General features: G+C 47.1%; 1 protein-coding gene across 10 annotated transcripts in view; it reads right to left on the bottom strand.

Moving 5' to 3' along the window:
• Positions 1-25143, bottom strand: part of RYR1 (ryanodine receptor 1) — a 241827-nt gene that overhangs the window by 40647 nt on the left and 176037 nt on the right. For 7 of the 10 annotated variants that reach the window (XR_013230906.1, XR_013230910.1, XR_013230909.1 and 4 more), the window contains 9 exons: positions 24660-24759; positions 23927-24006; positions 21704-21780; positions 20218-20291; positions 19258-19275; positions 7221-7301; positions 5738-5826; positions 5059-5187; positions 3496-3600 (listed from right to left, as the gene is read on the bottom strand). Coding sequence is in view for 3 of the 10 variants with exons in the window: in XM_077336555.1 (XP_077192670.1) it covers positions 3496-3600; positions 5059-5187; positions 5738-5826; positions 7221-7301; positions 19258-19275; positions 20218-20291; positions 21704-21780; positions 23927-24006; positions 24660-24759 (753 nt within the window). In the remaining 7 variants the exon portion in view is untranslated. The remainder of the gene's footprint in view (positions 1-3495; positions 3601-5058; positions 5188-5737; positions 5827-7220; positions 7302-19257; positions 19276-20217; positions 20292-21703; positions 21781-23926; positions 24007-24659; positions 24760-25143) is intronic. The other 3 variants (XR_013230908.1, XR_013230912.1, XM_077336554.1) reach the window with 1 other exon arrangement.

The following is a 25143-nucleotide window of genomic DNA, read 5'->3' as shown; positions in this document are numbered from 1 at the left end:
AGATTTCACTCCCTCCCTGAGTCCTGGAGCTGGAAGGGGCCTTAGAGGCCATTCAACCACCTGCTCTATGCAGCAAGTTCAAAGCTCAAGACAGAGCAGGATCTGTTCTAGCCTCTGCTTCAAGATGGTCAAAGAGCTCAGAAGCCTCCTAGATAACAGAGTGTGCAGATCCAGTCTAGGAGCCTTTGCTCACAGGTTCACAATTAATGGAACTCTGCTGCTGTTCTAGGGAACAGCAGTGGCCAAACTGTGGCTCTCCAGATGTTGATGGACTACAGTTCCCATGAGCCCCTGCCAGCTGGAGGGCCTCATAGGAATTGTAGTCTATGAGCATCTGGAGAGCTACAGTTTGACCGCCGCTATTCTAGGGAACAGGAGGCTGCTGAAATGGGGATGGGGGGGGGATGGGACTGAGTCAAGCTCCGTTGCATGTTCTCTCCCTCAGATTCAGGAATCGAGCCTCCACTTTTTTGGCGCTCTGGTTCCACGCACAAATGCAATATTTTTTACTTTCCTATGCCCTACAATGCATGCAAGACTTGTCTTTAAATAATACAAACAACTCCAACCAGAAGCACTGGTGGTTGGATCCAATCTGATGTCAGGGTGCAAACCCAACTGCAGAACAAGGGCCTGACAGCTCCAAGGGCTTTTCTGCACTCTTCTATTCATTGCTCATGTGCCTGAGTTGCTTCAAGGATTTTCTTCTTCTTTTCTGTTCATGTTTAGCACCCTCTAGTGGTTGCTTCAATAGTACATTGCTGTATCTCGGGCATATTTCCCTCCAAGTGAGCAGGGAACTCTTGTGGCAAAACAGCAATGTAATATCAAAGTAAACACTAGAGCAGGGGTAGTCAAACTTCAGCCCTCCAGATGTCAATGGACTACAATTCCCATGAGAATTGTAGTCCATGGAATTGTAGTCTCATGGGAATTGCAGTGCATGGACATCTGGAGGGCCGCAGTTTGACTACCCCTGCACTAGAGGATGGTGACTTGCAGAATGGGGGGATAAAGCAAAAATGAGTTTGCAGCTCTATCCCTTTTTTTACAAGAACCTGAAACCTAGGTCAGGTTTGTCTTCTGAAACATATCTCCATAAGATCTCAAATCCAAAGCACAGTTGGGCATTCTGAAGGGCAAGATCCCCTTGGCAGTACTTCAAGACAGATTTTTCCATGCTTTGCCTCTGCTTTGCAGATGCAATAGAGACAATTGCCCACATTTCATTGTATTGTCCCTTATATACTGAAGAGAGGAAATGGCTAGTCGTGGCCCTCCTCATGTGCTTTCAGCTTTTAGAAAGCTTCTTCCACCATGCAGAGAGTTGTATTGAAATATCTTTTGAATGATAGGCACAACAGTGAAGTTTTGTTATAGTGATTGCAGATTACTTAACACGGAGCAATTGCCAGCAATGATGTAGTTTTTATAACCAGGTAATTATTTTATTCTCTTGTTCACTACATTGTTTGATCAACATTTTTCTTATCTATAATTGATATAGATTTATATAATTTTTGTTTGAGTTAGCAGGCCTTTGGCTCACTTCTACAGAATTCAATGTGTTGTTTTTATAGTTGCATATTGGAAATTTGCTGGTCTATGACCTTATTAAATAAATTGAGAACTGACCATGAAGCAATATGGACGCCTAAGCAACAAAAGGAAGAGTGTGGAAAAACCCCATCTTTCTCCAAATTCTTAAATGTGTTCCAACAGGGAGGGGAGAAAGCCCAGTGTCGGGCAGGGAGGTGAGTGACTTTTCTGTGGGGTGTGAAAGGTGTATAAAGGACGGCCAGATGGTGGAATACAAAAATGGTTCTTTGCAAAAGGGATGCCCAAAGCTGATGCTGAGATTGGGAACAGGTAAGGAGAGGCACACGGCAGGCGAGCCTGGGGTTAGTGCGGAGATTAAAAAGAAGACTGTGCCATATGCAACCTCCCCCGACCCCATCCCTCCCCAGATCTCTCCCCAACGCTGTCACATTCACACACAAGAAAGGGTCTCAACTGTAAAACCCAGTGGGAACCCCCACCTGAACCTACAGCTGGCAAAGTTTATTTTGGTTAGGAGCCCAAAGGTTAAACTACAAGGATAATTTTAAAATGCAAATATTTTATTACAATAAAGCACACATGTTAAGAATTAAAAACATCAATAATTCACAATTGTATACCATATATCATTTCACAACTACACATGGAACTGAGACCAAACGTGTTTCAACCCAATGGGTCTTCCTCGGTAGTCAAGTTATTTCAAAATGCACTTTTTTCTCAGGACATGCGAGAATGCACTCTTGAATGAGAGCCAGGCAAATGCAGAGTGGGGGCCTTTGCAACTCTATTTTAAAACTGTGGGTTCCAAGTCAAAAGTAGTTGGAGCAGCACCATTAAGACTTTCTTTACCATTCAGCAAGCTCCAAAAATGTACGTCTGGGTGCGTTTTTAAATTATTCTTGTCGTTCAACCTTTGGATTCCTAACTTGTCTACTTAAATTGGATTTTGGTTCCCTTTTTGGTTTTGTATTGTAAAGATTATTTTGGTGCAGCCAGTGGCTATCTGGGATATTTAGGGGCTTGTTTGAAAAATAAGGGGGGGGGGATAAAAAAGGGCACAATGGAGCAATTTCTTCAATGATTGTGGACACTGCAAAAATTTTGCCGATTATTTCAAGGACAACTCTCTCTGACGTAGACTGGTTGTATTATATAAGGCATTATCATTGTTATTCACATGCCACAGTTGGGACATTTTACCATTGGTGGTTGTATGCACATCAGATTCTATGCCGATAAAGATTTATTCAAGGGTGCTTGCACTCGAAAGCTCACGCCTTGAATAAATCTTTGTTGGTCTTAAAGGTGCTCCTGGACTCTGATTTTATTGTGCTACTTCAGACCAACACGGCTACTCATTTGAATTTATGCTGATAAAGGTTTTCTGAATTTATGGAGCAATTTTTCTCTTGTACGGCAGAACCCCCTAAACAAACTGGTTACAGTTTGTCTTCTGAACACAGAAGCCAGGCTACAAAAAGAGCCCAAGGTTAGCTTTAGTGCTACGTTTCTGGGGTGACCAAATTGGCAAAGTTTGACCCTTGGTTTGACAAAGGGAGTACAAAACTTTGGTTACTTGGTTCACCGACTGGCAAATCTAGTTAGTGGCCTGAACTTTGGCATCAAAACCCAGAGATCTGGTTAATCTGCTGCCAGAGATCCACATGCCCACAGTTAATCTCCTTGGCTACAAAATCTTTGTGAGACAAACGTTTCGCTAACTGGGTTGAAACTGAAACCTGGAATTCTGGGGTCTAAAGCTGCCTGTGAAAGATGGGGAGTTCTTAGCTGGAAGGTTTGGGGTGGGGCTTGCTTCCTCTGCTTGCTGCTGCACCAATGCTTGTGTGTGCTCCTGACAAATGACCCCCACCACTTATTATCTCCCAAACTTTAGACAAAGGCTTTCTTCTTCTTTTATTTATTTTTTTTTACCTGGGCCAGCTTCATCATCATGTGAGCAAAGACGTGGAGGAAGCCAATGACAGCATCCCACAGCCTGCTGTGAGCTAAGCTCTGCTGGTTTCCTGTGCATGGCCCCTGGAAAAGGAAAACAAACAGGAGGGAGATCCATGACCTAAGATAGACCTACAACGGTGTTGCAAGGCAGGAGGAGATTTGTAGTTGGTGAGAAGGGGCAGGGGGAGGAAGCCAAGAGGCGGAGAGTGAAGAAGCTGAATGGGGCTGGAAATCAGGACAAATATGGGCAGCCACTCTGTCCATCTCTGAAGCAGTCATCACATGTGTCGTGGACTGAAGTAAAGCTCCCAGAAAGGCAGTGGACTGTGCCACCTGTAAGAATCCAAAGATGCTCCCAATAAACTGATTGCGTTTAGGAAAAGAAAGCACTTTATTGAGACATCGATCAGATTGTCATGGGGTCCTACACAAGTATCAACCCAGCCCCTCCCAGCATCAATGGGTTTTGGGGGCACATGGCCCTTGCTGACAAGTTAATTCGCAAGGCAATAGGTGGTGCGGGCAGGAAACAGGCTTTCTCCACAACATCTAAGGCAGGATGAGACTAACTAAGGGATCAAAGACACTATAATAAAATGGGTATGGGAGTCGAGAGAGACATGTAAAGGATGCTAAATGGACACATGGCAAAAACATCTACCAATTATGTTTGGGCACTGCCTCAATTTGCCTCAGGGCCATGCAGAGAAAGGAGAGAGTCTTAATACTTCACCCTCCACTTGGTTTTGCTAATCTAATTTGGGTTCCTGGTTTTGTGATCAGTACTTCAGAGAGGAGGGGGGAAATGCATGTTTTTTAAAGGACAAGTCCCTTTTTAAACAATGCTAGTAGCAGGGGGAGAAGTGGGTTTTGCACAGCCTTGAGGCCAAGTGTGTGTGGAAGGCCATACAAGCCTTCCATTTCCACTTTAGACATGCAGAGATGGCCCTAAATTAGAGAGGGGGCCTGGGGACTAGGGGGGGGGTCACAACAGACTCGGAAGCAAAAAAACCGAAGGGGAGGGCAGAGGCTGGAAAGTCTTGCTACAGGACCTCCACACCAGGGCGCAGAGTTCTGGCGAGGGGGATGGAGTCAAGGAAGAAAAAGAACAAAAGCACTTTTCACTGCTAGGAGGAGTCTCAAAGCAGCTTACAGCCACCTTCCCTTCCTCTCCCCACAACAGACACCCTGTGAGGTAGGTGGGGCAGAGAAAGCTCTGACAGGACTGCTCTGTGAGAACAGCTCTATCAGGGCTGTGAGGAGCCCAAGGTCACCCACCTGGCTGCATGTGGAGGAGTGGGGAATCAAACCCGGCATGCCAGATTAGACACCAAGCTCCTCCTTCTTCCCCTACATGTTTTTCCCCTATAATGTCCTGGACAGCAATACTTGGATGGGTCCTTCTGACTCTTCTGGCAGCCCCAAGTCTAACTCTGGGTGGATCAGAGGAGGAGGAGGCGGCGGCTGGCATGCAGCAGTGTCCATTAAGGCCTCAGGGGCTTCTCTCCACCTGGAGGGGACCACGCTCCCTGGCCCTACCTGGATGTACTCGGTGAGGCTGTTGAAGACTTGCTTGGCCACAGCCATGGCTTTGGAGAAGTTGCGCTTGCCTTGCTCATCGATGACATCCTTGCCTGAGTAGTACCAGTAGAAATCGCTGATGGACTCCTAGGGAGAGGAGGAGGAGGAAGCAGGCAATGAGAGTTTAAAACAGCAGCCGGCTATTTCCAGCCCCGCCACCCATGCAATTATGGGTCTGAGGAATCTCTCTCTCAGCATGCCAGCATACATGAAAAAGAGCTGGGTTTTCTATGCCCTGCTCTCCTCTACATAAAGGAGCCCCAAAGTGGCTCACAAACATTTTCCCCATAACAGACACCTGTGGGGCTGAGCAAGCTCTGCGAGAACAGCTCTGAGAGAACTGTGACTAGCCCTGGGGCACCCTGCTGGCTACATGCAGAGGAGTAGGGAAAGGACAGAAAACCAAAGTGTCTGTGAGCATATGCAGAGTGACCTCTCCTTGCAGAAGGAGCCAGCCTGTATTCCAAAAAAGCAGACTTTTTTTGCAGGATTGCAAATAACAGTGTAGGTGGAAGTCTTGCCATGCTGGCAAAGGATCTCCCTGGCCTGGAGGCAAACCTGATCTGGCCCACAAGTGCAGTACAGGAGACATCGACACACCTTTTGTCCCACCTGCAAAGGGTGCAGGCGCCCTCACCTGGAGCCGCAAAAGGTAATCAACGGTGCAGATTATAATGTTGATGGTGGTCGTGTTCCCTGTCTGTGTCCGCAGGTAGTTCTGGAAGTCTGCAGAAGCAGAAGGCAGAGGAGTGAGGACGGGGGCAGACCTGACTGCGGAGATTCCTGCCTTCGTCTCTCCCTCCCTCCAGTTTATCTGCACGACAACCCTGGAAGGTAGCCTAAAGGAAACTTTGCCTTTATGATTCCCTCTCTCTTCAATCATAAGTTAGTAGGATTTCTTTTTTTTGGGGGGGGGGGCAGGGGAGATAGCTCAATAAATCATGACAGCAACTTTAAAAGATAAGCAGGGAATTCAGCAACTGCTTCCAATCAGTTCATATCATTAAAAAACAACAATTTCAAGATAATATAATTACTGGTATATAGTAAAATGGCAATATTTAACTCCCAAGAGCACATCCTTTGCATATTTATCCTCTGCCCCCAGCTGTAACTAGTGGCTCCAGCCAGAGTCAGAACACAGAGTGCTTGAAGACTTGGGTACGAGAAACACACAGAGAGACAGAGAGAGAGAGCGCAGAGCAGCCAGAAAAGGGCTCTCTGGTCAGCCACATAGGAAGTTTGGGCAAAGCGGCACGTTCTGTTCCTCACCCCTGTGCAAAGGCCATGCCAGAGGAGTGCACACTTAGAGCCCTTTGTGTTAAAGAGCCCTTGGCTGAGGGATGAGCTGCATCAAGGGGGCCACTGGCCCATCAACCTTCTTCCAGCTGGCTACAAAAAAAGGATGAGACAAATACGCAGAGCAGAGACTCAACGATGGCCATGAGCCCTGAAGACGGAGTGGAGCTTCCATGCTGGCCTCTTATGGTCCAGGGGTCTATCAACCATTGGGCACCATTGGTATTTTGATGCAGGGCGCTATGGACAATCACAAAATGGCTGCCCCTGCGGGCAGAGTGAGGCACAAACAGCCGCCACGGGAGGGAGGCAAAGCCAGCCCCAGAATATCAGGCAGCGGTTCTAGTAATTCAGGCAGTAATTCTAATAAGATCTCTTCAACATTTCTGGCAGCAACTCTGTTTCACAGGAAGCCTTTTACTCTGCGCAGCCAAATCTGAAGCAAAAGGTCTGTCCCATTTCCTCAAAATCGGTGGGCAATATGAAAAGTGCTGGGTGCTCTTGGGCATTGTGCTGGGGACCCCATCATAGACCTTCCAGGGGGATCTGATTGGCTACAATGAAAAAATGGGATGCTGGACTGGACGGACCCTTGATCTGACCCACAGGGTCTCTTCTTACATTCTTATTAGCTGCTGCTGATCGAGGGACAATATCTCTCCCAAATCTCCCAAATCACTGAGCTAGGGGAACCCCATATCTCCCACAGCCCTTTCCATCCTATATCCCTACCCCCCCCTCCCTTTCTGGTCGACCCATCAGCTTCTCAACGGTTTCCAAATCCTTCCGGGCCAAGGCCGTCTCTCTTCTGTGGAACCTACCGTTGTTGTGCCCTTCGCAGAGGAGTTGCAGGAACCGAAAGAGGTCCTGTGTGAATAAATCGTCCGCCATCACCTTCTCTCCTAGAACGGGAAGGGGGCAAAGGAAGAGACAGAACTGGCCAACGTTAGCAGGAGCCACGTGGGGGAAATGGAAAAGAGGAGGGGCAGAGGAGGCAGGGGCGGTGCGGAGGATGCAGTTAGTACAAACGGGATTCTCCAACGCTGGGTACAAGAAAGGGTCTTGGCAAGGTAGCCCACACTCCAAACACTCCTCAACTCCTGCTCCAGGCACACTGAACAGGGTGCAATCCTGCAGACCTTACTCAGGGCTTAGCTCTCATAGACTCTGCTCAGTAAGGAACAATTGAATCCCAAGACGAGGACAACGGGGACTCGGCCTCAATGGAAACTTGCAGGGGTAAATGTAAGCCAGAGCCAAGCTGAGCATTAAAGCGGAATGAAGTGTGAGAATAAAGGATTTAGGATGTGGGGGCTATTCCGTTTCAGGCAATAACCCTGCCCCCCCCCCCAAAAGCACCTCCCTGCAGATGGGAAACTGGAGCATCAGAGAGAAACCTCTTCCCAGTCAGCTACTTTACAACATTACTAGTGAGTTTTTAATGACGTGTGAGAAAGAAGTAATGCATACTGCAGGTGTCTGTCTCAGCACCTCTATCTGCCATCTCCCTCTGCATAATGTGTAGATTGGAGAGGATCTGGGTTTTGTACGACCTGGAGGAGTCCCAAAGCAGCTTAAAAATACCTTTCCCTTCCTCTCCCCAGAAGAGACACCCTGGGAGGTCGCTGGGGCTGAGTGAGCTATGAGAGAACTGCTCTGCGAGAACAGCTCTGAGAAAACGGGGACTGGCCCAAGGTCCCCCAGCTGGCTACATGTGGAGGAGCGGGGAACCAAACCCAGCTCTGCAGATTAGAGGCTGGTGCTCTTAACCACTATTCCACACTGGCACGAAAGCTTGTGTAAGGTGGTCAAGGTTCACACTGCTACTGATTTCCAAAGCAGAAAGAGGCCTGGCAAAATGTGCTACGGTGGTCCTTACATGATCGCTTGAGGCATGCAAGGGACTCTCACTGCACTTTGGGGATGTCCACACCAGGGGAAACATCAACAGCTCAAAGCTTGTGTCTGGAGTTCCCACTGTGGCTGAGGAGGGAAGCAGCTTCCCTGGTTCCTTTTAAAACTGAAAAGCAGCTTGTGTCTTTTGCAGCAGGACAAACGGCCATGTTTGTGGGTGCTGAAGTGCCGTGAAGTTGCCTCCGACTTACAGCGTTGCTATGAACTGATAACCTCTGAGACCTCCTATCCCGCTTAAAAGACGTTGTGAATTTCCTGCATTCTGCAGGGGGTTGGACTAGATGACCTGGAGGATGACCTTCCAACTCTATGATTCTACATGCAAACCGAGTCTTATAGACTGAGGGCCGTGACTATCTTTATTGAGCTGATCCCTCTCGTGTTGGGCCCTCCCTTTTTCCTGCTGACTTTGCTTCCTCAAGTATAATTGCCTTTTCCATGTCTCTGCATTTATTTATTAAATTTCTATACTGCCCTTCCTTCATGGGCTGAGGGCAAATGGTGAGTGGGTGGGCAGAAGGGTCTGTGTCATCGCTTGGCTCTCGTGGCCCTTCCTTGCATGCCCAGGGAAATGCTGATTGCCACTTTGGGGTCAGGAGGTAAATTTCTTCCAGGCCAGACTGGCCAGGGATTCTGGTGTGTGTGTGTGTGTATATGTGTGTGTGTTTTGGGGGGGGGGGTCTCACTTGGGCATAGAATTGGGGTCACTATGACTTTCCTGTATTCTGCAGGGAGTTGGGCTAGATGGCCCCAGAGGTCCCTTCTGACTCTGATTCTTATGATGGGTCCAAGGCAAAACAGCCTTAGCTTCTAGGGAGAGTTCCGGCTTGAGTTGATTGAGCACCCACCGATTGTCTTTTTGGCAGTCCACAGCATCTGTGAAGCTCTCTTCCAACATCACATGACCATGATGGGAACCTTAAGGTACCCCTGGCTGCATTGCACTATTTTCTTCCACACAGGGAAGGTGTGCTGGATTATGGCCACAGAGAACTGATGCAGCAACTCCACAAGGGAACCACTGCATTCAAATAACTGTGGCTGGCAAACAACAAGCATACCTGGGGGTGGCCCCCCATCAAACAAGAGTTAAAATCCTTGAATAGGAAGTTCAAGAACCTAAGTCAGGGGTGGCCAAACTCTGGCTCTCCAGATGTCCCACGAGCCCCTCCTAGCACGACCAATCGGCAAGGGCTGATGGCAATTGTAGTCCATGGACATCTGGAGAACCACGGTTTGGCCACCCCTGACTTAGGGCGACTGAGTTTGTTGCTCTCAAGAATTAGTTTCAGGGCAAAAGAGGAAAGTATTTATGGGTCACTGGGAACTAAACCAAAATAAGGACTGTAGAACTGGCCCCAGCATTAATATGATCACAACTGACATGCATTTTGTTAGGGGATCCTGTAGCTCCTTTGTGTAAGGCAGGGGTAGTCAAACTGCGGCCCTCCAGATGTCCATGGACTACAATTCCCACAAGCCACTGCCAGCGAATGCTGGCAGGGGCTTGTGGGAATTGTAGTCCATGGACATCTGGAGGGCTGCAGTTTGACTACCCCTGGTGTAAGGGAATGGGGCTGTATGTGAAATACAGTAACTATGTGACAGGTTTCCATCTGACATTCTAGCAAAGGTACAGTGCTGACAGATACGGTGCCATGGGAGGTTTCTGCATATCTGATGGTGGAACTGCAGGATTTAGTGAAGGGAGGGTGGTAGAGGAGGATAGATATTGAAACTGGTGAGCAGGAGTATGTTTGATTAAATATCATGACTTTTAATGGCTGATTTTTTCCCCTTCAGTTTTATATTATATACTGAGGCCAAATTTTAAAAGACAGATTCTGGACCAAACATTTTCTGAAGTCAGTGAAGAGATGGCCTAAGTAAAATGCACGTCAAGGGTGAATAAAGGCATAGCACAGTACAAAGACCAAGTAACTCTGGGATAAATTCCAAGCAATGTGATCGGAGTAACGCAAAATCAGCAACAGGACACAAGTTTTTTTTAAAGACCAAGTAAAATTGGAGTAAGGTGAGAGTAAGATACTCAGGATTTCACCCTGTTGCTAATAGTTAACAGAATTAGTTGCAGAAAGTCATCCACTGGGTCACCCCATTCGTTCAGCGGCATCAGTCATTAATGAAGATATGAATCCAGCAGAGTGGGAGCAAGAATACGATTTACACAGGCTCCTTCCACTCCTCCCGGTGGATTCATACTGGTCTTCCTGGCATTAATGACCAGCCCCTTTTCCATGTTTCATGAAGTTGCCTCCTCTGCTTCATGGATGAAACCAAATTAGCACCAGCTGCCTTCCCTATATGTTGAGAGTATTATAGCACTTGGAGGGTGGGAATGACGGTGTGGGTGGGACAGGGAAAGATGCTGCCCAAAGTCATCTGGGTCTGCTTTGAATTAAGAAAGGTTCTAGAGCATTAAAAACAGCAGTGACCAAGGGAGGAGGGCAGCTAAACAGGAACAGCACAAATACTGCAAGGATATTATGTGCACAGCACTTTGTCCAAGAATTACTGGAGCAACAGACCTCTAGATGACAGAACAAAAGTACAGCGATGTTATTACAAGGACAACAGTTACTACAGGGATACTACATGGACAACACATTAAATGTATTGGACTATTGTGAAAGACTAAAAGCAAGTGGAACAGAGCTGCTACAAGGATAGCTAAAGAAAGCTGCTACATTGCAGTTACTACAAGGATAGCATGTTCACTGGAGCAAGACTACAACAGTGAGAAACAAAGAGGGTCAAAAGATTTATGATTACAGGACTACAACATGTATGACAAACACATCCCACAACATTAAACAGTGACTTGCAAGACACAGTTACTCAAAGGATTACAGAATTTCTGTGGAGAGCATTAGAAAGGTAAGATGCTACCATGTTAGGGTTAGATATACATAGAAGAAAGGTTCTTTACTAGTACTTTCTGCTAAAATCAAAAAGTACCTAACAAAGTAGCTACACTGCTAATAAAGACCAGAAAATACACAGAGCAACCCCTTGAATGACTGTAAAGTAAATCACAATTGGTTACTACAAGTACTTCTCTTGGCTGTTAAAGATTCAGTATAGCTACAATACGCACAACTAGCTGCATAAAAATGCTGTCACCTTGACACCATTCCCAGAAGAATGCTCATACTCACTATGTACACATCACGTTTCTTTACACAGGAAAAATATGACAAAAGGTGTGACACAGCTACAAAATACACTAGTATTGCTACTCTACAACATGACCACACAACACAACTAAAACAGCCACCACACTCAGATACTACAAAGATACTACGCTGCTATGACAGCACTGGCACACATCTTATAGAGATACATCCAAAGCATCTTTTTAAGGAAAGAGTATCAATTGAGTACTAAGAATGTAGCATTTTAATAGAGAGATGATAACAAAGATATCACAAAGTTACTGAAGAAGTCTTTGCGAGAGCAGAGCCACAATTAGCTGCACAGCCTAAAGTCATTACTACTCCACACAGTCACCACACAAACAATACAGACTGAGGTCACATCTGCTGAGTAACTCTGCTTAATACAACTGGAGAAATGAAAGGGCAGGTTCAGTCATCTATGCTATAGCCAAGGGGTCCCCAACAGGGTGCCCACCAACACCTTTTCTGGCATCCACCAAGTGTTTTTAGGAAGGGGGCGGGGGCAGCTTTTGCCCAGCAAGGCTTCTGATTGGCCTATGGCGATCTGATTAGCTGTGCAAATTTTTCAGAATACTGCTTTGGCAACAGCTGTCCCCACAGAACCAGGATCTGCACTGGATAACCAAAGTTAAGCTGTGGCAGCCAGATTGTAGCAGCCATTTTGTTCCTATGCTCGCCATGCCATGTCAGAATTCCTTATGTGCCTGCAGGCTCAAAAAGGTTGAGGATTTCCCTTGCAAATGGACTAAGCATTAATGGACAATAATTGCTCAGGGGGCGGGGTGTCAAGTGTCCTAATAAAATCTCATTGGCCATTCTCTGCAAGTTGTCGGGGGGGGGGGGGGCTATGTCCCAGAGAGAAGGAATTTGCGTCAGATGTGATTTACAAGAGCGTCAGCACGGAGGCTGCGGTTAAAGGGCTGAGCAGGTGTGCAGTATGCAGTTAGTGGGCTCAGGACCTGTCTGGGGAGGGGGCAATCAGGCCCCTGGGTAGGTTTTTGCAGCTCAACAGTTGCGCTAAATGCATGCGCTAAATGATTTGCTAGCCCACTAGCCCGCCCCAAACTGATCAGAACCCCCTCAAGAGAGATGATGTTGGAGAGGTAGGGAGAAAAAAGATCAATGCCAGCTATACGTAAATTTGCTCCATTCATAAATGCTGGCAGCTTCTGCTAGCCTGACAGAAATCCCCAACATATTACCCGGAAGAGGGCAACTTAGACCCCCAGTCTTGACCTCAACAGCCCACCATCTAGGCTGGGCGAAAAGGGAATAAGCACTGAATTTCCTGCCTACCGTTTCAAACCAAAGAGCTTATTTTGCTACCACACTTCTAAGGAGAGGGCTCCAGAGTTGAACGTGCAGCATGCCTTCCAATCCAAAACCTGTGCCAGGGAAAAATGAGGCTAGCTTGTCATTTTACAGGCATGCGGCACAGTCTCCAAGGAGTATACCAGCCTGATAACAATATGCCAAGAGGAAGCAGTAACACAGAAACAGCCACTACTGTGCAACTCCTGCAGGCAGCAGGTAACACCACAGCTTGTTCTCCCTGGCCCACAAAGAGACTGCCAGTCACTAGGATTCAGAAATTACTGGACTAGGTAGATTACGCTAACTAATGACAGTTCATCAACCAAGATAAAACAAGTCTCTTAAACAGTTATTCCAGTATGAGCTTTTGTTAATCAGAGCTCCCTTCCTCAGGTACAATGGAAAGAAAATAATTTAACTCATTTTAGAAAGAAAACTGCAGGTAGGGAGGAGGTACAAGGACAAATTGATCAGAGAGAGGCCAAATACATTTATTTCTTCCCATTGTATCTCAGGATGCTCCTTGCCCCCACCCCACCCGTGAAAAGGTGTCAGAGAAGAGAAGGAGGACACAGTGCATTGATGGGATTTGAGGCGGGGAGGGGCCGCAGGGGAATATATCATTCGGGAGTCCCCCCTCCAAAGCAGCCATTTGTTCCAGGGGGACTGATCTTTGTCACTTGGAGATGAGCTGTAATTCTGGGGGATCCCCAGGTCCCACCTGGAGGCTGGCATCCCTAAATGCAAATATTCCCCCACCATGGATAGAAGAAGAAGAAGAAGAAGAGTTGGTTCTTGTATGTCACTTTTCTCTACCCGAAGGAATCTCAAAGCGGCTTCCATTCACCTTCCCTTCTTCTCTCCACAACAGACACCCTGTGAGGTGGGTGAGGCCGAGAGAGCCCTGATATCACTGCTTGGTCAGAACAGCTTTATCAGCGCCGTGGTGAGCCCAAGGTCGCCCAGCTAGCTGCATGTGGGGGGAGTGCAGAATGGAACCCGGCATGCCAGATTAGAAGTCCGCATTCCTAACCACTACACCAAAATGGCTCACACACAGCTGTAAATTAAATGATATCTGGAAATGCTAGAAACCAATCCTGCTTGTTGTTGTTAGGTGCGAAGTCGTGTCCAACCCATCACGACCCCATGGACAATGATCCTCCAGGCCTTCCTGGCCTCTACCATTCCCCGGAGTCCATTTAAGTTTGCACCTACTGCTTCAGTGACTCCATCCAGCCACCTCATTCTCTGTCGTCCCCTTCTTCTTTTGCCCTCGATCGCTCCCAGCATTAGGCTCTTCTCCAGGGAGTCCTTCCTTCTCATGAGGTGGCCAAAGTATTTGAGTTTCATCTTCAGGATCTGGCCTTCTAAGGACCAGTCAGGGCTGATCTCCTCTAGGACTGACCGCTTTGTTCGCCTTGCAGTCCAAAGGACTCGCAAGAGTCTTCTCCAGCACCAGAGTTCAAAAGCCTCAATTCTTTGACACTCGGCCTTCCTTATGGTCCAACTTTCACAACCATACATTGCAACTGGAAATACCGTAGCCTTGACTAAACGCACTTTTGTTGGCAGGGTGATGTCTCTGCTTTTTAGGATACTGTCTAGATTTGCCATAGCTTTCCTCCCCAGGAGCAAGCGTCTTTCAATTTCTTTGCTGCAGTCCCCATCTGCAGTGATCTTGGAGCCCAGGAAAATAAAATCTGTCACTATCTCCATTTCTTCCCCATCTATTTGCCAGGAATTGAGAGGGCTGGATGCCATGATCTTTGTTTTCTTGATGTTGAGTTTCAAGCCAACTATTGCACTCTCCTCCTTCACCCGCATCAACAGGCTCTTTAGTTCCTCTTCACTTTCTGCCATTAGAGTGGTATCATCTGCATATCTGAGTTTGTTGATATTTCTCCCTGCAATCTTGATCCCAATTTGTGACTCTTCTAATCCCGCCTTTCTCATGATGTGCTCCGCATACAAGTTAAATAGGCAAGGCGACAGTATACAGCCTTGCCAAACTCCTTTCTCAATTTTGAACCAATCAGTGATTCCATGTTCAGTTCTCACTGTTGCTTCTTGACCTGCATATAAGTTTCTCAAGAGACAAATAAGATGCTCTGGTATTCCCATCTCTTTAAGAACTTGCCACAATTTGTTGTGCTCCACACAATCAAAGGCTTTAGCATAGTCAATGAAGCAGAAGTAGATGTTCTTCTGGAACTCCCTAGCCTTCTCCATGATCCAGCGTATGTTGGCAATTTGATCTCTAGTTCCTCTGCCTCTTCGAAATCCTGCCTGTACTTCTGGAAGTTCTCGGTCCACATATTGCTGAAGCCTAGCTTGTAGGATTTTGAGCATAACTTTGCTAGCATGAGAAATGAGTACAATGGTGCAGTAGTTTGAATATTCTTTGGCATTGCCCTTCTTTGGGATTGGAATGTAAACTGACCTTTTCCAATCTTTTAGCCATTGTTGAGTTTTCCAAATTTGCTGGCATATTGAATGTAGCACTTTTACTGCATCGTCTTTTAAGATTTTGAATAGTTCAACTGGAATGCTGTCACCACCACTAGCTTTATTGTTGCTCAGACTTCCCAAGGCCCATTTGACTTAACATTCCAGGATGTCTGACTCTAGGTCAGTAACTACCCTTTTGTGGTTATCAGGGATGTTAAGCTCGCTCTTGTATAGTTCTTCTGTATAATTTTGCCACCTTTTAAAAAATCTCTTCTGCTTCTGTGAGGTCCCTACCATTTTGGTCCCTTATCATATCCATCTTTGCATGAAACGGTCTCTTCATATCTCCAATTTTCTTGAAAAGATCGCTGGTCCTCCCCATTCTATTGTTTTCTTCTATTTTTTTGCACTGTTCGTTAAAGAAGGCATTCTTATCTCTTCTAGCTTTTCTCTGGAATTCTGCATTCAATTGGGTATATCTTTCTCTTTCTCCCTTGCCTTTCACTTCCCTTCTCTCCTTAGCTATTTGTAAAGCTTCCTCAGACAGCCATTTTGATTTCTTGCATTTGTTTTTCTTTGGGATGGTTTTAGTTGCTACCTCTTGTACAATGTTGTGAACCTCCGTCCATAGTTCTTCAGGCACTCTGTCTATCAGATGTAATTCCTTAAATCTATTTGTCACCTCTACTGTATATTCGTCAGGGATATGATTTAGTTAATACCTGAGTGGCCTAGTGCTTTTCCCTACTTTCTTCAATTTAAGCCTAAATTTTGCAACAAGAAGCTCATGATCTGAACCACAATCAGCTCCTGGTCTTGTTTTAATTGACTGTTTAGAAGTTCTCCATCTTTGGCTGCAGAGCACATAGTCAATCTGATTTCTGGGTTGACCGTCTGGTGTTGTCCATGTGTAGAGTGGTCTCTTGGGTTGTTGGAAAAGAGTGTTTGCTATGACCATTGTATTCTCTTGACAAAATTCTAGCAGCCTGTGCCCTGCTTCGTTTTGTACTCCAAGGCCAAACTTGCCTGTTATCCCGGTTATCTTTTGGCTTCCTACTTTAGCATTCCATGATGATAAGCACATCATTTTTTGGCGTTGCTTCTAGAAGGTGTTGTAGGGCTTCATAGAACTGATCAACTTCATCCTCTTCAGCAGCAGTGGTTGGGGCATAGACCTGGATTACTGTTGAATGGTTTGCCTTGGATTCGAACTGAGATCATTCTGGCATTTTGGGGATTGTATCCCAACACTGCTTTTCCTACACTCCTATTGATTATAAAGGCTACTCCATTTCTTCTGCGAGATTCTTGTCCACAGAACAAGAACAAGGGTTGTTTCAACCCTGCTAGAAACCAACAAATTTACTCCAGCAGAAGGGTTTTATGACCTTCCCCCTGCTCTACCTGTAGGATAGTGAAAAATGGGTAACAGTTGGGAATAGCTTTAATGTTTTTAATAATTTAATTAAGTTTTCCTTTTGGATTTTATTCTATTTGTGTATTCTTGGTTTGTTGTAACCTGCCCTGAGTTGCCATTGTGAGGGTGGGTAATAATGATATTGAGGATGATAATAAACCAGAAGAAGAGTTGGTTTTTATAACCCCACTTTTCTCTACCCAAAGGAGACTCCAAGCGGCATTCAATCGCCTTCCCTTCCTCTCCTCACAACTGACATCCTGTGAAGGAGGTGGGGTGGAGAGAGCTCTGACAGGACCGCTCTGTCAGAACAGCACCATCACTATCAGAACAGCACCACCTAGCACAAGGTCAGCCAGCGGGCTGGCTGTCGAGGAGCAGGGAATCAAACCTGGCTTGCCAGATTAGAACATGCCGCTCTTAATTACACCAACCTGGCTCTACTACTGTCCTCCCCCCCCCCACCCCGTTGATCGCTTTTTTTTGCCTCTGGGAACAGATGAATGTATACCCAGGAGAACGGAAGAAATGCCACATCGTTTAGTGAAAATATGCTTAGTCCTTTACAGTGCTAATACAAACGCACAAGTAGCAAACTGAGAGGAAGCTGGTTAAGCTGGTTAGCAGAATCCAACGCAAATGAAGGCTGCACGAGTCCATGGCTCGCACTGTTTGAACAGCACAAGACCTGCGTTCTTCATTTCTGAGCTTGACCGATGAACAGCGGTCTGCCCAGGGTCTCATTCTGCGACTCTAACCGCAACACCCTGCTGGCTCCAGAGGGGTTAACAACACAGCATTAATGTTGCTGAAGTGTTACCATTGTGTAACGCTATTCATTTTTTGTTATTCACGATGTCGTACACAATCTGCAACACTCCTGCAACACTCCCGCGAAAATCGCTTCGTTGTAGCTATTTTCGGGGAATCCACAAAAGTGGAATCCACAAAAATGGATTTCCCCTAAAATAACTGCTAGACTCTTGCGAAAAACCTGCAACACATCCGAAAATGACATGTGCGTTCTCAGTATAGCGGTAGCAAGCATGTCCCTCCCTAAGTTCTCGCACCCGAGCTTCTGGCGTTGCGATTGCCATTTCTCCCCCCTTAAACCGGCAAAAGCAACGAATAAGCAATGCTTCTTTGGCTGAAATCCCTGCACAAGCAACTGTCTGTAAAGTTTCCAAGCACAATACAGCCCCCCGTTCGATACTGCCCGTAATTTCAGCCAGAAATAGCTGGGGCGGGGGGGGGGGATTTTTTTTTTTAACTTTAAGAGTGTGTAAACGATTAAGCGCCAGCTCCTACGCCAGCGAAAAAGGTCTTTCTGATACATTGAATGAATGAATATGCGTTGCTACTGGTGTTTTCGGGTTTTTAAAAAACAGTTTTTAAAGGGAAGCACGAACACAACAGTTAATTGGCTGTTCTATTTGATTGACGGCCAGGGGCGGGAGGAAGAGCGGAAAAATATCGCCTCCTTCGTTGCGATTTCGGCGAGACCAAAAAAGTGTGCGTTATGAGAACAGCACTAGTGGGAGAGACTTTTTTAAAAATAGAAACGGCTGTGTGCATTACCGAGATCTGCCGCTTTTGATTGCAGTGCTTTTCAATAGCGCACAGATTTAGCAACATTGCCCGTTGTGCGGAATGGCCCTGATTTTATTGTGCTACTTCAGACCAACATGGCTACTCATTTGAATGGACAGGGCTGTCAGGTTTGGGTAGGTCAGGCTTTCTCAACCAAGGTTTTGTGAAACCCTGGGGTTTCTTGGCAGCCACTTCTGGGGTTTCTCAAAGCCTGCAGAATGTTTCAGGGGCTTTTCAACAGTTAAAAAACTGAGAAAGAGTAGGGGAGGCTTAATGTCTGGCAATTTGGGGGGTGGAGACTAAGGGGGGGGGCGGGCTTTGGAGGGGACGGATCTTCTCAGGGTATGAGGCCTCCAAAGCAACTGATCTTGATTTTCTGGAGATAACTGTAAAAGTGGGGGATGTACGTGTTGCTTGGAAGTTAGTCCCCCTAACTGGCAGATTCACTCCTGCTAAAACCCACATCAGCCATCCTGGCTTCTAAACTTTACCTGGCCATAAAATCCCTGGATCACTGCTTCTTCTCAACCAGATATACCTGACACCCTTTTCAAACCATTAGGACCCTACAGGACCTTATAGGAAGGGATGTCAGCCTCCAGGTGGGACCTGGGAATCCTCCAGAATAACAGCTCATCTCCAGGCAACAGAGATCAGTCCCACTGGAGAAAAGGGCTGCTTAGAAGACAGACTGAAGTATGCCCCACTGAAGTCCCCCCTCCCCAAACCCTACCCTTTCCAGGCTCCACCCCCAAACTGTAGATGGCAACTCTACTTACAGAAAGCTATATTTTAATGTTTTCTTCCCTCTGTTCTAAGCTAGAGCAGCAGAGAAGGGGTTGGGGGTTCTGATCAGTTTACAGTCGTAGACCCATGAGGTTAGAACAAGAAATTAAAAAAAATATATACGTACAAAGCAAGAAACTGACCATTTTTTTAAAAATTACAAACAAAAGCGAAAGGATTATTTACCATTTTCGCGACTGATGACTGAGGGAGGGGCATCAGTGATATCAGGAGAGGGGGGAGGGGAAGGAAAGAGAAGGAGGGAGGGGGAGAGAGGAGGTGAGTGCAGCACATCACAGCAAAAGAAGGAAAAGGAGATGATTAAACCAAAAGAAAGAAAAGACCCAGCGTGTATTATTAAAAAAACCGACAACATTAATGTGGAATGGGGAAATGGGGTGAGATCCAGAAACCCGAGGCAAAGGGAGCCGGCGAGGGGGGGAGGGGCTGGCAGGGTGAGAATCCATTATTGGTTTTAGACAATCCTAAATTAATCCAAGTATCATGGGGAAGAAGCTGTGAACAAAAAGAGAAGATGCAGAAATCTGGGCAGGGGTGAAGGATGGAAGCCACAGGGGGGGGGTGTGTGCTGGGAGCACCATGGGATGTCCTACTTCCTATAACTCGCTGAGATCTGGGGACGGGGGAGGAGCGGGAGAGAATTCCAATTATAGCTGACCAGCCGACTTCACTTCTGTCCTTGCCCAAGGGTGCAACAAGTAAACAGGGTTGTACTAAACTGTAACTGTTGTTCATCAACTGGTCTTCTGTGCAGTGACAACTGGGATCTGCGTCTTTGCAGAGCCTGCTTGCTTGCTCCTTCTCCGTGGCAGGCTCTGTGAAGATGCAGACCCCAGGTGAGACTGCACAGAAACCACGAAGATGAGCCCAGGTGTCAGGGATCCCAGTCCTGCTCCAAGTCAGCCCATGGACCTCCCTGTTTCCAGAAGCTGAGGGAGGAACAAGGCAATGGAACCAAACTCAGGTTTCCAAAATATGCTAGGGCACCTTCAGTGTCTTCCGGGGGTATCTTAAAATAAGAGTGAGGCCAGGGCCGGGGGGTCAGAAACTGGGCATGAGACAGGGCAGCAGGCATGGGCTCAGTGCCACCTGACAGGGATGCCAAGGTGTGGGGAGGTAACTTACTTGTCCCGTCTTCCGTCACCATGCCCAGTCCTTCAGCTTTGTTCTGCCTCTCAAAGGCGTTGAGGTCCAGCACGCTGCATGAGGAAGAGGAGGAACGGACAAAGTTAGAGGGCTGGGAAACATGGCCTAGAGGCGGCAGAGGCGACGGGCTCAGTCTTAAGCCTTGGTCATCCCTCAGGCGGGAGACTGACCTTCCTGAGGGAATTTCTGGCATTGTTTCGTTGGAAAGAAAAGCTTCCGGCAACTTGCTAACAGAGGAGCGATCCAAAGAATAAGGGAGGAACGAAAGTCATTGTTGGACTTCTGCTGCCATTCGTCTTCCCAGAAACAGACTGAGTTTAAGATGCCACCAAGTCTTGGTGTCCCCCTGCACTCAGCACCCAATGGTGCTAATGAAGCCCCTTCCCTAGGAGGAAAGGCTGAAGAGTCTGGGACTTGTCAGTGTAGAAGAGGTGGTTAAGGGGGAAGACATGACAGAGGTGTATAAAATTATGCTTAGGATGAACTGACAAAGAGAACTGTTTCTCTCTCCCCAAAGACTAGAACTTGTGGCCATGTTGGTCTGAAGCAGCAGAACAGGAGGATCTCCTTCTGAACAGGCGTGCATGCACACAACAGCTTATAACTTGGGTAAAACTTTGTTGGTCAAAAGTGCTTGACTGGACTAGTAAGTGATGAAAACATGGAATTCACTGTCAGAGGATGGAGTGACAGCCATAGGAATAAGCAGCTTTAAAAGAAGGATAGCTATCAGCAATGGTGGCTAAAAGGATCACCTATGTTCAGAGGCAGAAAACATCTGAACACCAGAGACAAGAGGAAACTTCAGGGAAGGCCTTGGCATCTATGCTCTGTTGCTCCAGAGCAGGGGTAGTCAAACTGCGGCCCTCCAGATGTCCATGGACTACAATTCCCAGGAGCCCCTGCCAGCGAATGCTGGCAGGGGCTCCTGGGAATTGTAGTCCATGGACATCTGGAGGGCCGCAGTTTGACTACCCCTGCTCCAGAGGAACTGGTGGGCCACTGGGTGAGACAGGATGCTAGATGGACAACTGAACTGACCCAGCAGGGCTCTTCTTATGTTCTTAGGAAGACCTCAGTCTTTTTGCCCTGTTGTTGGCCATCCAGAGGAACTGGTCAGCCACTGGGTGAGACAGGATGTTGGACTAGATGGACCGCTGGTCTGAGCCAGCAGGGCTCTTATTAGGTTGACCCTCTGGAGGAACTGGTGGGCCACTGTGTGGCATAGCACTATGACATGTCTTTTAAAGGAGGTTATTATGGACTGAGGCATCTCTGTGGTTCTGCTGGTTTGTGCCTACAAAGGTCCTGCTGAAGGGTCTTCAACAGATGGATGAGGAGGCCTCTCGCTTACCTACACCCACTTTCCTTGTAGGAGGAAGGGACATCTTGACAATTCCCAATCAGCCCCGCTCCCAGAAGAGGACAGCTGGAAGGCACAGGTGAGAGGATGGGGGCAACATACCTGCATGTTTGCATGAGGGCCTGAACACTCTGGAAGAATCCCACCTCCCGTTTCTCCTTCAGATAATCCAGCATTTTCTGAACAGAGGTGAGAAGGAGGAGTTAGAGAAGGACATAGGATGGGCAAAGGAAAGCTGGAATTCGACCTCTTTGCCTTTTCTTCTCAATTTCCCCCCAATTTCTTCACCTCCCTCATTTGCCTGGGTTATCATCTTGCCTTCTTCATTCCTTACCCTCCAAAAGACACCTTTAGGACCCCTCACATCTGTTTTCCACACCCTTTTCAGGCTCCACCCGCAGTTTCCATCTCTCCATTCTATGTTTCCCACGCAGTGCTTAGTCACGAACTTCCCGGCATGCACCACACCTCCCTTTCTCTATTTAAAATTTCTGGCTGAAACAATTTGCTTTGGTTCAGGAGGTACTCCATCCTTTCTTCTCAGTCACTTGGCGCTTATTTCATACTGGCCTCTTTTCCTCATTCCAGAATAAACAACAGGCGGTACAGTTATTAGTGAGACCATGACTTGCCAGTGGCCTGCTTATCTGCAGACACTCTTCGGTTCACTATGATTACAGGATCACCTCTTCCATTTTATCCCCCAAGGAATGTTATGTTCTAGCAAACAAAATCTTCTTAGGCCAGTGCGAAAAGGGTCGAGGAGTCTTAGTAGGCCATACATTGAACATGAGTCAGCAGTGTGACTCAGTGGCTAAAAAGGCAAATGGGATTTTGGGCTGTATCAAACAGTATTGTGTCCAGATCATGGGAGGTGATGGTACCGCTTTACTCTGCTCTAGTTCGGCCTCACTTGGAGTCCTGTGTTCAGTTTTGGGCACCCCAGTTGAAAAGTTGACAAACTGGAGCGTGTCCAGAGGAGGGCAACAAAGATGATGAGGGGTTTGGAGACCAAGACGCATGAGGAAAGGCTGGGGGAGCTTGGTCTGTTTAGCCTGGAGAGGAGACTGATCTGATAACCATCTTCAAGTTTTGGGGTTCTGAGAGGGGATCTGATAACCATCTTCAAGTATTTAAAAGGCTGCAATATGGAGGATGGAGCAGACTTGTTCTCTCTTGCCCCAGAGGGACAGACCAGAATGAATGGATGAAATTAATTCAAAAGAAATTCCATCTAAACATCCAGAAGAAGTTCCTGACAGCCAGAGCGGTTTCTCAGTGGAACAGGCTTCTTCGGGAGGTGGTAGGTTCTCCATCTTTGGAAATTTTCAAGCAGAGGCTGGATCTCCATCTGACAGAGAGACTGATTCTGTGAAGGCTTAAAGGGGTGGCAGGTTACAGTAGATGAGCAATAGGGTTGAGACTGTCCTGCATAGAGCAGAGACTTAGACTAGATGACCCAGGAGGTTCCTTCCAACTCTATTTTTCTATGATACTATGATGGCCAAGCTGGCTCTCCAGGTGCCCATGGACTATTTCCAGGAGCCCCTGTCAGCACATTGTGACAAGGGCTCATGGGAATTGTAGTCCATGGGCATCTGGAGAGTCACAAGAAAGTAAAATTGGCCTCAACGATGGCCAAGGCCTTTTCAGCCCTGGCCTCGGCCTGGTGGAACGCCCTGCCAAGGGAGATCGGGATCCCATGGATCAGAGAGTTCTGCACGATGGAGCTGTTCTGCCAGGCCTACGAGGTCTAGAAACAACTTTATACTATGCTGGGCTCCCTGACTGTAACCCATCCAACGAAATCCATTCTGAATGAATTTTATTTTTATTTATTTATTTTATTTTTTTATTTATAGACTGCCGCTCCCCAAAAGGGCTCGCGGTGGTATACTTTTTATTACTTCTCCCCCTCTTTTTTTCACTCAGGGAAGGAGGCAGCTTGAAACTGGTTTAATTATTTTGTATTTAATTATTAAATAATTAATGTTTAAATCTTTATGTATTTTTATCCTTTTGCAGGCTGCCTGTAGCCTCTGGGGAAGGACAGGATATAACTGCAAAATTGCATGAATAATAAAGGGTAATTAGCCTTGACCTGGATGGCCCATGCTAGCCCAAACGGGTCAGGTCTCAGAAGCTATGCAGGGCTGGCCCTGGTGAATGTTAGGATGGGACCCCACAGAGGCCGGCCACGGCCAACCACCTCTGAACGTCTCTTGCCTTTCTGGGTCACCATAACACGGCTGCGACTTCATAGCTCTTTCCACCTCCCCCATGGATAAGTAGCTGTCCAAGATGCTCAGCTTCCCCCATTCATACCTGCTGCACGTCCTCATTGCCACCATTCAGGATGGAGATGCCCAGCTTCAGGGTGGAGGATACCATGGCGCCTGGCTCCCCTGCCAACAGAGAAAGAGGGACTGAGGGGCAGGCTTTTCTTGCCTGTGAAGCATGTGGCGCTGGAGAGAGGGCCCATTCTTTCCAGAGGTCCAGCCAGGGTCAAAGGTGAAGGGACCACCTAAGCCCTACAGGCTAGGCTCTTAGACAGGGGGAGCCAGACTGTGGCTCCAGATGTCCATGGACTACAATTCCCATTAGCCTCTGCCAGCAGAGTGAGACAGAATACATCCACAATCTCTCCGTGCAACTGGTTCAATTGTAACGGGGCTCTGAGAAGTCAAAAGAAACTGGATCTTAAACTAATCTTTCACAAAGCAGCGGATTAAGAAATTTAGCTTGGATGGTAAAATAAAACAGACAACAGGGAAAAACCATGCGTGATTGATTCTACGTATCATGGTCCACAAGGGCAGAGCCTAGCAGAATGTGGGATTTGTTGACAGTTTCCCAGCCTTATTTGACCAAACTCCGAGGACTTCAGCTAAAAAAAAAATGTCTTAAAGAAAATGGTCATCTTGCTTTAATCTTCCACAGGCTGCCCTCTGCAACTGATACATTTCTCACCTGAGGATGAAGAGCCCCACAAAACTCTATCCTGAGCAGAGATCCAGTTCCTGCCAGTTAAAGGGGAAGGAACGCACTCTCCTCTCACCTTTGCAGGCGCTAATCATTTGCAGAACCATCTCGGCTGCCCCCCTGTTGTGCAGGCGGGCCTGCTGATACAGCAGTCTCTGTTTCTCCATCTCCTTCTCCTGTGGGGGAGGCAGAAGTGTAAGAAGGTTAGGACTGAAGGTGTGGGAAATCAGAGGCAGCTACAGTTGCCAACTCTGGGATGGGAAATACCTCGAGATTTTTGGGGGGGAGCCTGGGGAGGGGGGAAGGTAAGGGACCTCAGCAGGGCATAATGTTGTAGAGTTCACCCTCCAGAACAAATATTTCTCTCCAAGGGGGTTAATCCCTGTGACTCAGAGGTCAGTTTTGATTCTGGGAGCTCTCCAGTCACATCCTGAAGGCTGGCGACCCCTAGCAGAGACCTGGCAAGGTCTCCCTAGGCTACTTGGAGCTGCTGGTTAGAAGAGGTATTTCCAAACAGTTCCCACAGAACCATTCCAGCCACTGGTTTAGGAAGCCAGGAT

This window comes from Paroedura picta, chromosome 5 (assembly GCF_049243985.1).
Source record: "Paroedura picta isolate Pp20150507F chromosome 5, Ppicta_v3.0, whole genome shotgun sequence".
In the NCBI taxonomy this organism is placed as follows: domain Eukaryota; kingdom Metazoa; phylum Chordata; class Lepidosauria; order Squamata; family Gekkonidae; genus Paroedura; species Paroedura picta.
This window is presented reverse-complemented; position numbering and strand designations above follow the sequence as displayed.